This window comes from Zonotrichia leucophrys, unplaced genomic scaffold, assembly GCF_028769735.1.
Source record: "Zonotrichia leucophrys gambelii isolate GWCS_2022_RI unplaced genomic scaffold, RI_Zleu_2.0 Scaffold_38_522144, whole genome shotgun sequence".
Taxonomy (NCBI): Eukaryota; Metazoa; Chordata; class Aves; order Passeriformes; family Passerellidae; genus Zonotrichia; species Zonotrichia leucophrys.
In genome coordinates, this window is record NW_026992243.1 from 3,484 (window position 1) to 15,033 (window position 11,550).

Genomic DNA, 11,550 nt, shown 5'->3' on the forward strand with positions numbered 1-11,550 from the left:
GAGGGTCAGCCCTAAACTGAGCCAGAGGGGAGCTGGGATTTAGAGGGGATGATAGACAAAGGATAGGAGAGGTGGATAACGGGAGGGGGGACAGCAGGAAAGGGGTTCGGTGGTGTTCCCTTTGTGTCCCCATCACTCAATCCCTGGAGCGATTCCCCAGGGCTGTGGGAGGGGATGGATCCGCACTGGGGGGTTCCCCAAACTCCCTGTCCATCCTTGGGGAGCTCCTTGGGCTGGTTCCCCCCACCCAGCAGCCGGTGATGCTTTTTCAGCTGTGGGGCAGAGGGGGGTGGGAAAGGGGGATCTGGGTTGGTCACGGAGGAGGAGGGGAGGGGGAGAGGAGAAGGAGGAGCAGGAAGAGGAGCAGAAGGAGAAGCACAAGTTTCCACCCTGCTGGTGACTGGGTGGGGGGAAGCTCACCCCAAATGTACCAGGGAGTCCTCCAGAGGGGTTCTTCTAGGGGAAGTGTTTGGAGTTGGCAGATTCCAGAGGTCCCTGGGAGGCATTGTGGTTCTCTGAGGGAGGGAAAGTTTGAGTCTTGCAGGACCTGAAAGCTGAATCACAGATTCCACTTTGGGGGGATATTTGGTGATCCACAAGATGATCACCAGGTACTGGCAGAAGGAGCACATCAGTCTTGGAGCCCCCCAGGAGAGTGGTGGAGGGGAACTGCAGGACCCCTGGAGTGGTTAGAGTGGAGAGGGGCAATCCCATAGCTGTAGGACCCACAGCATCCTGAAGGGTGGAGGAGAAGATTCTGGAGTTGGGGGACTCCTGGGATCCATGTGTCAGAACCCAGGACATCCCTCTGGCTGTCCTGAGGAGCCAAGACCCCTGCCAGGGGTCTCAGAGACCCTGGCACAGAGCCCAAGATGCCAGTGGTTTTGATTATGACCCATGGAGTAAGTTACCAACCTTGTATGAAGATCAGCAGGCCACAACAGTTTAAGTAGAATGTAGTGAAGTTATCACGGGGTGGAAAAGTTGATTTTGGGGTTTTTGGTATGGGGGGTTCAGGAGGCAAGTGTGGGTGTGTGCAGCCTTTCTCCTTCTTCTTCTTGGCCTCCATCTTCCGCTGTGATGTTGGCACTTTTAGATTGGTTTAGAGTAGAAGCTCGCTGTCTAACGTAGGTGATCGGTATTGGAAAGTTATTGTAAACATTGTATACGTAGTTTTTAGTATAAAGACATAATAAAGACATAATAGTATAAAGACATAACGCCGCTCTGTGGGCAGGCAGAGTGCGTGGAACTGTCCTGCTGAGCTGACCTCGGCAGGCCAGGAGAAAATTTTTTATGGATAAAATAAGCAACCTTGAGATTGAGAAATGAAGAGCCCTGACTCCTTCTTCAAGCACCGGGCTGGGAAAAAAGACTTTCGAACTTTTCTCGGGGTCACTCTGACCAGCTAGAGATCCCAACATCCATGGAACCCTCTAATAGGGAGTCAGGGGAGAAGGGATCACTGGGACCCTCAAATACCCTGGGTCATCTGTAAGCAAGACCCCAGAATAGAGGAGCCACGGGAACCCGATCAGCCAGGGGAAGGGAAACCCCAAAACCCAGAGTGGAGAAACAAGAGAGGTGAATCTCCTGTGAGGATTTTTTTGGGGGCTGAGCCTTTGTGTTTTGGAGATTTTTATGGACACATAATATCTGGTCACTTTCTGAGAGGAACTTGGGTAGGAGGAACCCCAGCCTAAGGTGTTCACCTATTCTTCCTCCCCCCAGACCAAGATTTGTCCTTCCCAAGCCTTGGGCCAATGGAGGAGAAGGAAGAGCCCCAGAGATGCAGCATGAGGAGGGGCTGCAAACCCAGCCCAGGGAGCTGCAAGAAGGAAAGACCCCCTGTGTGCCAGAAAGGTGGTGTGAGGTCCAGCCAGAGCTCAGAGCTGGTGGAGAAGCCCCACAAATGCTTGGAATGTGGGAAGGGCTTCAGCCGCAACTCCCACCTGCTCCGGCACCAGATGATCCACACTGGAGAACAGGTGGAACAACCCTACAAGTGTGGGGAATGTGAGAAAACCTTCAGAGACAGCTCCAACCTGATCCGGCACCTGAGGATCCACACTGGGGAACGGCCCTATGAGTGTTATTTGTGTAAGAAGAGCTTCAGACAGAGCTGCAGCCTGATGGAACACCGGAGGATCCACACTGGGGAAAAGCCCTATGAGTGCTTGGACTGTGGGAAGAGCTTTGGGTGGCACTCTGACCTGATCCGGCACCGGAGGACCCACACTGGCGAGAGGCCCTACGAGTGTTCCGAGTGTGGGAAGAGGTTTCGGAGCAAGTCTCATGTCCTCCTGCATCAGCGCATTCACACAGACGAGAGGCCCTTCCGCTGCCCCGACTGCGGGAAGGGCTTCAAACGCAACTCCCACCTCACCCTGCACCGGCGCACCCACACCGGGGAGAGGCCCTACGAGTGTGGGGAGTGTGGGAAGAGCTTCTCCAGCAGCTCTGGCTTGACTCAACACCAACGGACACACCAGTAAGGGAAGCCCTGCGAGTGTTCCAAGTGCAGGAAGAGCTTCGTGAACTGCTTCAACTCCATCCCCTGTGAAGACTCAGGGGTCTGCCAGTGGGGCTGTAACACCTCAGTTCTGGAAGGGCAGAAACAAGCAAGGAGAAACACTCCTCTGAGGTTAGGGTTAGAGGAGCCTCCTCCCATAGGCCTCTGCAGACACATGTAATGTGTTAAATTTCGTTGGTTTATCCAGTTGACATTACCCCTGTTCAACTCCTTTTTACTACATTTTTATCCCCCTAGAATGTTCTTCCCTCACCTGATCACATTGGCCCCAGTTTGCTGCAGTGTTCCGTTGCTGTTATCCCATTGGTTCCCCTAGTTTACTGCCCTTCCTCTACACCACTTTTCCCTGTTTCCATTGGATCTTGGCCTTCAAGTCCGCCCCTTTTTCCATATTTAACCCTGTGTCCACAACCCTGCTGGGTCTTTGTCTCTGGGCCCTCTTCCTGGCAATAAAGGGCTTTCAGATCTCCAAAGAAAGACCTGTCCATCCCCTCCTTTGCCAGCTCCTTTAGCAAGCGTGCTCCAGGCCTTGAAAGCGCAGGTTGCTCTCTGGGACTCGTTGAAGCGTGCTGCTTCAGCTCCCGTTGGAGGATCTGCAGTGGATGGTCCCCAGTGACCCCCACTGGGAAGAGCTCTAGTGCCCCCTGTTCTGCATGATCTCCATTTTGTGGGGGGAAGGTGTTGGAGAGATTTCTTTCCCTTCTCTTTGTCCTGCTGTGATTTGCTTGGTAATAAATTCACTCCCTGTGCCCAGGCTGGGTCTGTTTTGCCTGTGCTGGTCTCATGACGGGATGTCTCCTGGTCTTTCTCTGCACTCCTGGCCCTTTCCTTGTATTTCCTCTCCCTGTGCCATTGCAGAGGGCAAGGACAGAGCAGTTTTGGTGGCTCCCTACATTCTGGCAGGAGCAGCCCAGCTCCGGGGTTCTGAGGGGCTTGTGGGGCTCCCCTGTTTGTGGGACATCCCGGCTGGAGGAGGGTGTCCCCCCTTGCTGCAGCCCCAGCCCTCAGGCAGCGCTCAGCCAAGCACAGAATGCCCTCACCTGGGGCCTCATTTATGGGCACACCTGAGCCCCTGGACAATTCAATACCCATCTTGGAGTTCACCTGAGTTCCTAAATATCTGGAGCCCCATTTTTAGAGCTGTTTTGGGTTTGCACAGCCTGTTTTTTGTAGCGGGAGTGCTCCAGGGGTGGTTTCTGAGAGAAGCTATGGAAGCTTCCTCCATGTCCAGCAGAGCCAGTCCCTGGTGGTACCAAAGATGGAGGTGCTGGATGCAGAGATCCCCCCACAGCCCCTGGACATCTGTTGAGGGTTTCTTGCAGAACTGTGGGCATGTGCACAACCCAGCCTTCATCGAGACTGAGCAGGAAGTCACAGCGGCCTTAAGGACACGAAAGAGGAAGAGCGTACTCAGGAGTAAACGAGTCCAGGATGGAAGGCAGGGTATGAAGACAGAACTAAAAGCCACAGCAGAACGCATGAAGAAAGAAAACTAAACAATTAGCTGACAGTTTGAGACGCATGCACAGACTAAACCAATCATGTATTCGCTAATGGTGCGTGAACAGTAGAACATGGTATAAATGTAACTTATCTGAGCAATAAATCGGCTTCACTTGATCACATTGATCATGGTGTGATGTCCCATTTTTGACCCTCCACAGACATCCACGGGGATGCAGAGATCCTCACACTCCCAGTGCTTCTCACTTCATTCCCTGCCCCTCCCAGTGCCCTCCATCTGTCCCCCATCCAGTGCCTTCCAGTTCTCATCCAAGTCATCCAAATCTCTATCTATTCTGCTTAGTTCAGTCCCCGTCCCTTCCTGTTCAAGCCCAGTCCCTAGGATTCCCTCCATCCCTCCCAGTCCATTTCCAGTTCATTCTCAGTTCACTTAGATCTGCCCCTGCCCCCTCAGTGCTCCCCAACCTGCTCCACTCACTCTTAGTGCCACCCCATTCCATTCCCAGTCCCTCTTAGTGCCACAACAGCCCTGCACCCTCTTTCTCCCCTTCCACTCCCGTGTCTCCCTGCTCTCTTCCAGTGCCCCCCAGTGTGTCAACCTCACTGGTGCCCTGGAGCTCCCAGGCCAGCCCCAGCCGCCTACTCTGCTCTGTGATGGATTTGCACCTTGCACAGGTGCAGCTGAGGTGTTTCCAGGGCCAGCAGGAGCTCTTGGGGCACATGCTGACCCCTAATGTGGTCCCCAATGGTGACTGGACCCACCAGCTCCTGGTGCTGCTGGAAACCTCCCCTGGTGTGGGGTCACATCCGCCTGCCACTGTGGACACCCTGGGGGAGCATTCCCTGGTTTTTAGGAGACACAAGAAGCTTCACTCCAAAAGCTGTTAGACCCCACTGGCTCCTTCCCCTGTTCCTATTTCTGTTCCTATGTCCCTGAGCCCCGCCTTGTTGGGCGGGCCAAGGACACCAGACCCGTCCCATGGGGTGGCGGCCCCGGCCCGGTTGAAGGGGTCAAAGCTGGGGGGACGGGCCAAGCGGCCAGACCCGGCCCATGGTGGGGGTCTTTGTTCTCACGACCCGGCCCCACCGTGCTGCGAGTGTCTTGGCAACAGGAGGGACCAAACTCGTAAAGTTTCTCTGAGGGCAGGAGAACTCCGTGGTCACAAACCAGGTTCTCCATATCCTAAAAGTGACTCTGTCTCCCCGCAAATCGAGTGCTGATGTCTACAGACATTTCTTCCCAAAGTCAAAGTCCCCCCAATCGGGCAGTGCCTGCCAGAAGGGCTTCCCCACCCCTGGCCTTTAAGGCTAGGGGGCCAAACTCGGCCGGAAAAGACCGAGCCTCCACCTAGGGAGACGCAGGAAAGGGTTAATACCTCTCTGGGGAAAGCTGGCGGCAGTGTCCCGTTTCAGCGGCTGGGGTCCGCTGGGTCCTAAAGACTGTCCGCGGCTTCTCCCGTCTGTCCCGCGAAGGATCCGGACACGCTTCTGGGAGGATTCGGCAGATTCTTCTGTGCTCGGTCTGGCTGCCAAATCCGCCCAAATTCAGGGCCTTGGTTCTGCAGTCCAGGCTACAGCACACGTCTGCGGTCACCACTTATCGAATCAAAGGCGTCCCCACAAAGGAGAGGAATGATGCATGACTCCATGGATATCAGAAGGCTAATTAATTACTTTATTATACTATATTATTCTATACAATATACATTATATCTAAACTGAATCTGCCAAGCAGTCACTCTGCACACAACTGCACTTCACTGCACTCATCCCGTGACTGTCGGCTGACAGTCCCAACTCACACACACACTCGGCCCTGATAGGTCTAGGAAACAAAACACCATCATTTTGGATAAAAAATCTCCATGTTACATTCTACTTTTGCACAACACAGGCACAGCAAATGAGAATTATGGCTTTTTCTCTGATGTTCAGAAAATGTGAAACCCAGAAATATTCTTGGGAAGGATTGTGCCTTGCTTTTCTCTGTGAAGAGAAATGTGGCAACAGTTGGTCTTACCCTTCCTTATACCAGCAGCTACACCTTTCAACCGTAGACACAGCCTCCTGTCAGGCACCCCCATGTTCCAGCATGGCTTCTCCAGTGGCTGCAGGTGAATCATTGCATCTCCATGAATCTCTGCATGCAGCATCTCCATCGTTGCAGGCACCAGGGATTGACTCTGTGGGACATGAAGGAAGCTTCCAGCAGCTTCTCTCAAAACCCAGCCCTGAACCCTCCCTGCTAACAAAACCTGCATGCCCAAAACAGCTCCAAAAATGGGGTCCGAGATATCCAGGAGCTCAGGTTAACCCAAAATGGGGATGGAGATTTCGAGGGGCTCAGGTGTGCTCAAAAATGAGGCCACATCTGAGGGTGTTCTCTGCCTGGCTGAGCTCTGCCTGAGGGCTGGGGCTGCAGCAAGGGGGGACACCCTCCTCCAGCGGGGATGCCCGCAAACAGGGAACATCCACAAACTCCTTTGATCATCCAGCGCTCAGCTGACCCTGCCTGGAAGCTGGAAGCCACAAAAACTGCTTTGTGCCTGCCCTCTGCAGCTGCACAGGGAGAGGAAACACAAAGGAGAAGCCCAGGAGCTCAGAAAAGGAACAGGAGCAGTCCCATCCTGAGCACCGGCACAGGCAAAACAGACCCAGCCTGGGCACAGGGAGTGAATTTATTGCCAACCAAATCACAGCAGCAAGGAGAAAGAAATCTCTCCAACACCTTCCCTGCACTCAATAGGGATCACACGGATCAGGGATCATCAGGGCTCTGCCCAGTGGGGGTCACTGGGGATCATCCAGTGCGGATCCTCCCATGGCGGATGGAGCTGGAGCAGCGCATGAAGCTCTTCCCACACTCGCAGGGCTTCCCTCAGTGGCGCCTCCGTTGGTGTTGGGTCATGTGAGAGCTCTGTGAGAAGCTCCTCCCGCACTTGGGACACCTGCAGGGACTCTCCCTGGTGTGGATGCACTGGCGGGTGACGAGCTTGGAGCTCGGGCTGAAGCCGTTCCCACACTCCCCACACCCACAGCGCCATTGCCCGGTGTGGATCTGGTTGACCTTGATGAGGTGCGAGTTCTTACTGGAAGCTCTGCCCGAATTCCAAGAATTTGTAGGGCCATTCCCTGAGGTGGATCCTATGATGGGTAACCAGGTCAGACTTCCATATGAAGCTCTTCCCACATCCCAAGCCCCAGCAGGGAGGTTCCTTGGTTTGGATCTCCTGGTGCTGGATCAGGTGGGAGCTCTGGCTAAAGCTCATTCCATATTCCAAGCACTTGTAGGTGTCTCAGCTTGAGAGATGATTTAAAAGAGGACACTCTGCGGTGAGTGTTGTTCCCTCTACAGAGTTCCAATAATCCCTTTCCACCAACAGGAAATGAATGATAATAGATGAAACTGAAAAAAAACTCCAACAGTTTATTAACAAACAGAATAACAAAAAGGCACGAACAAAAAACCATTAAAAAACATTAATAGACATTGAGTTGTCAGCCCTTAGTCCCCCCACACACTCTGGGACAAAAGACCCAAAATGCCAGAGAAATCCCCGCTCACGACACGGGCTACAGGCGGCACCGGCTTCTCCCGCAGGGAAAAGCCAACCAGGGGCTGTCCCACGGCGATGCGAGCCCGGGGCTCGCCCGGCCTTGAGCTCCTCCCCAGCCGCGCTCCGCGGGCGCGGTCCCGGCGGGTGAAGCGGCGGCGCCGCAGCCTCGGGCTGTTTTCTCTCCCGGCCCGGCCCGGCCCGGCTCGCAGCGGCTTCGGGCGGCAGCGGCGCCGCTCCGCTCCCGCCCGCGCGGGGCCCCGGGCTCCGGCACAGCCGCTGCTCAGCGCGCCCCGGGCTCTCCGAGGCTCGCGCTGCAGCCTCTCCCGACCGAGGAAAGGGAAAATCCTTTGTTTGCCTGGCCCGAAAAAGCTTTTCAGGCACACAGAAAACCACGGGGCGCAGAGAGAGCCGCGGAAAAGCCGCGCAGCGAGGCTTCGAAACGCCCGCGCAGCGAACAAGGAGCCGCTCCCGCCCCGGCCGCACACGGCCCGTCCCGGCTGCCGGGGGTTAAAGACACAATAACCATTCTTTGGGCACAAAGCAGGGGAGCACGGAATGTGCCGTCACAGCAACTCACTGCGAGACAACTGCATACACAATAATCACAGGTCTCCATCTATCTATAAAAGCACGTACTGAACTCTGGATACAGCAGTGTGGACCAGGACAGGAGTGGAGAGGCTGAACGGACACCAGGGGAGATGGGGAATATACGGACAGAGCAAACCCTCCAAGGCCTTTAACCTGATTCCCAGCTTTTCCGTGTTTCAAGGGCTTTGACTGTTGGATTTGAAAGAACTGGGATCTCACCGTGAAAAGCAGAGCAGTCAGAACCAGCCACTGCTGTTGGAGTCCAAGTCTGGACTTGTCACATCTCAGGTTTGAAAATACAGTGAATAAAAAACTCCATTATCCACAACCTTTCCCAGCCCGTCCCTCCGGATATATAACAAAAAGTGATTAATCTCATTTTAAAGGGAGAAAACATTGTAAAATGAATGTAAAAATATTCCCTCATAGAAACTTACATTGAGAATATACAGAATAATGAAGTGTATCTAGCAACACGTGCTGTCATTTCTCAGGTGTCTCAGGCTCAGAGTCAGCTCAGAGCCGGGCTCTGTCCCCCAGGTGCCCGAGCCCCGGGCCAGCTCCGAGCAGCCTCTCCCGGCTCTCCAGCCCGGCTCGCCCCGGCCGTGCCCCGGGCAGCCCCTCGGTGTTTCCGTGGTGCCGCTGCCCCGCTCTGCTCCTCGTGCCCTGCCAATGGCCGAGGCTGCGCTCGGTGTCCGCGGGTGTCCCTGGGCGGGGCAGGGCCGAGCCCCGGTGCCCGGCAGAGCCCCGAGGGTCCCCCCTGCGCCCCGGCCTCCCCGGGACACGGAGCCACGGCCCGCAGGGCCCCGGCGCGGCCGGCCGGGCCATTCCCTCTGCCCCGGCAGCCCGGGCTGCGGCCCCGGGGCTCGGCAGGGCGGCGCTGGGCTGTCGCTGGCACCGCGGCCAGAGCCTGCCCGGCCTCCGGGCACCGCAGGGGCTGCAAGGCCACAAGGCCGGGGCTGCTCCCGGCCCCTTCCAGGCTGTCCCTCGGCTGCTGGGTGCCGGCTGTGGCCCTTGTGACACCCTCGCTGATGTGGGACATTGTGGGGCAGTCAGGAACGAGAGTTGTAGGAGTGTCTAGGGTAGGATGGTCGGGACAGACGGAGACGAGAGATCTCTGCAGCCAGGGCATGGAACTTGGGGTTTATTGAAAGGGCCTGGGTGCAGGGCCCTGCTTGGAGCTGCCAGGCACAGCTGGAGCAGGCCCGAGAGAAGAGAGGGGGAGAGAGGGTGAGAGAGTGAGAGAGGCAAGAGAGTAAAAGGGGTAAGAGACCAAGGTTCCCATTACAATACAAGAAATCTTCTTCTGTGTTGAATATTCTGATTCTCACTAACCAATCTAGTACAAGATACAAATCCTATAGCATTTACATACAGCCTATAAGAATCATTACATTACCGCACTGTGTTTCATTTTAAACCCTAAAAACTCCTCTTTGGACCCTTCTGCCAAGCTGGTAGGGTCTGCTCTGACCCTTGGACCTGTCTGCAAGCAGAGGGAATTGTTCCAGCAAAAGGGGATTACCTTCAGTCAGCCACACCATTGTTTTCCAGTTGCTCAGTAACTAAGGGATCTCAAAGCTTGCTTTCATTTCAATCTCGCTTATAGTTTCTATATTCTCAAAATCTTTTGCCAGACAATCATATTTATAAAGGCTTTCCTGTTTCATCTTCCCCAACAATATTGTTTGAGATTGCTTCAAAATCAGTGGCAAAGCCATGAGTAAAAGTCAGATTTCACGTTTAGCAGCAAAGCACAATCAATTCATTGGCAAGATACACTCTACTGCCTACAAGACAGCTAAGGCACAAGGGAAAACAAGCAACAACAAAAGCAAACAAAATCCAGTCAATCAAAACAGAAATGCACTGAGAACTCTCTAAGACAGCGTGAGTGGATGTGTGTTGTGTTTAGGTGCATGGGACAAAAGACAGTTTGGACAGGGATTAAAAGGAACGAGGCCTAAAAGTTAACAACACTGAGCAGCACTTCAAATTCTACCTTAATTTATAACCTAACTTCCACCATAGGGCTAGCAATTCAACAGAGCAATAACACTCAGCACTTAACCTAACTTACAGCTATAACTTCCACATTCTATTCAGCAGCTTAACAGAAAACAACACTTATAACTTACGTTTAACAACTGAGCAAAGGAACAATACTTAGCAGCATTTAAGTAAGTTCAGAACTATAACTGAATCTTGGTTTCAGGCCTAACTTAGATATTCAAGGTACTTACACATCTAAGAAAGCATTATTTCTGCCAGATTTCCTATGGCACATGTGCAGGAGCACACACACAAACAGAAACAGTCAGTGCAAGCAAGGTACCTGTGAAAAATTCCCCTCAGGGGTCACTGAAATCCTCCCTTCAGATGCTTTTGCATCTCCTGCTGGGTGAAGGTTGGGGCCTTGAGGAGTGAGGGTATCAGCCAGGACAGGTTTCAGTGATCCTGCAGGCAGAGCAAACCCGAGGGCATGATCCAGCATGATCCCGAGGGTTTGCTGGCTCTGAGAGGCCCCCTCAGAGGGAGACTGAGGGTCACAGCCCACAGTGGCCCAGGAGAGCTCACAGGGTCTCCTTTTGGACTGCTATTGATAGGGCCACAAGAGAGTGGGCTTCAGTCACAAGGGTGTTTCATCCCAGCCACAGTTTGGCTTGGCACTTCCTCTGAAAGTGTGAGAAAGGAATGTTGTGCCATTCAGGCAGGAGGAACATTTTCCAAGGCTGGCCATAAGGAAAACAGGAGCCTTTTTGCAGTTCCTGGGAGCAGACAGTATTTCTGATAAGTCTGGAAAGAGCAAAACCCAGGTGCTGTTTCCAAGGACAAGAGCTAACAAGCATTTCTCAGATCACACTGCAGCCTGGAAAGGAGGAGGGGGCAATGCACCACCACACTGGGATCTCAGGGGTGCCCATGGCCTGGGTGATGCTGGCCTGATGTCAGCCACCCACCAAAGCCACTCTGTCCCTGCCCCCGCAGCTGCACAGGGCAGAGGGAATTTAACCAAGAGTTCCTGGGTTGGGATAAGATGGGGAGAGATCCCTCATCAAACACCAAAATGAGCATCACAGACCCAGCCTGGGCACAGGGAGAGAATTTATTACCAACCAAATCACAGCAGCACAAGGAGAGGGGAAAGATATTTCTCCAACACCTTCCCTCCACACAACAGGATCATGAGGACTGTGAATAACCAGAGCTCTGCCCAACGGGGGTCACTGGGGATCATCCAGTGCAGATCCTCCCATGGGGGATGGAGCTGGAGCAGCGCACGAAGCTCTTCCCATACTCGGGGCACTCGCAGGGCTTCCCTTAGTGGTGCCTCCGTTGATGTCAGGTCAAGTGAGAGCTCCTGGAAAAGCTCTTCCCACACTCAGGGCCTCTCCCTGGTGTGGA

The 11,550-nt window shown here is 54.1% G+C and overlaps 1 protein-coding gene across 1 annotated transcript; it reads left to right on the forward strand.

Moving 5' to 3' along the window:
- The first annotated feature begins 1,639 nt into the window (after positions 1-1,639).
- On the forward strand, positions 1,640-4,665 carry LOC135460394 (zinc finger protein 239-like). The gene has a single exon (XM_064737211.1). It carries the CDS (start codon positions 1,764-1,766, stop codon positions 2,493-2,495), a length of 732 nt encoding a protein of 243 aa, XP_064593281.1. The 5' UTR covers positions 1,640-1,763; the 3' UTR covers positions 2,496-4,665.
- The last annotated feature ends 6,885 nt before the right edge of the window (positions 4,666-11,550 follow it).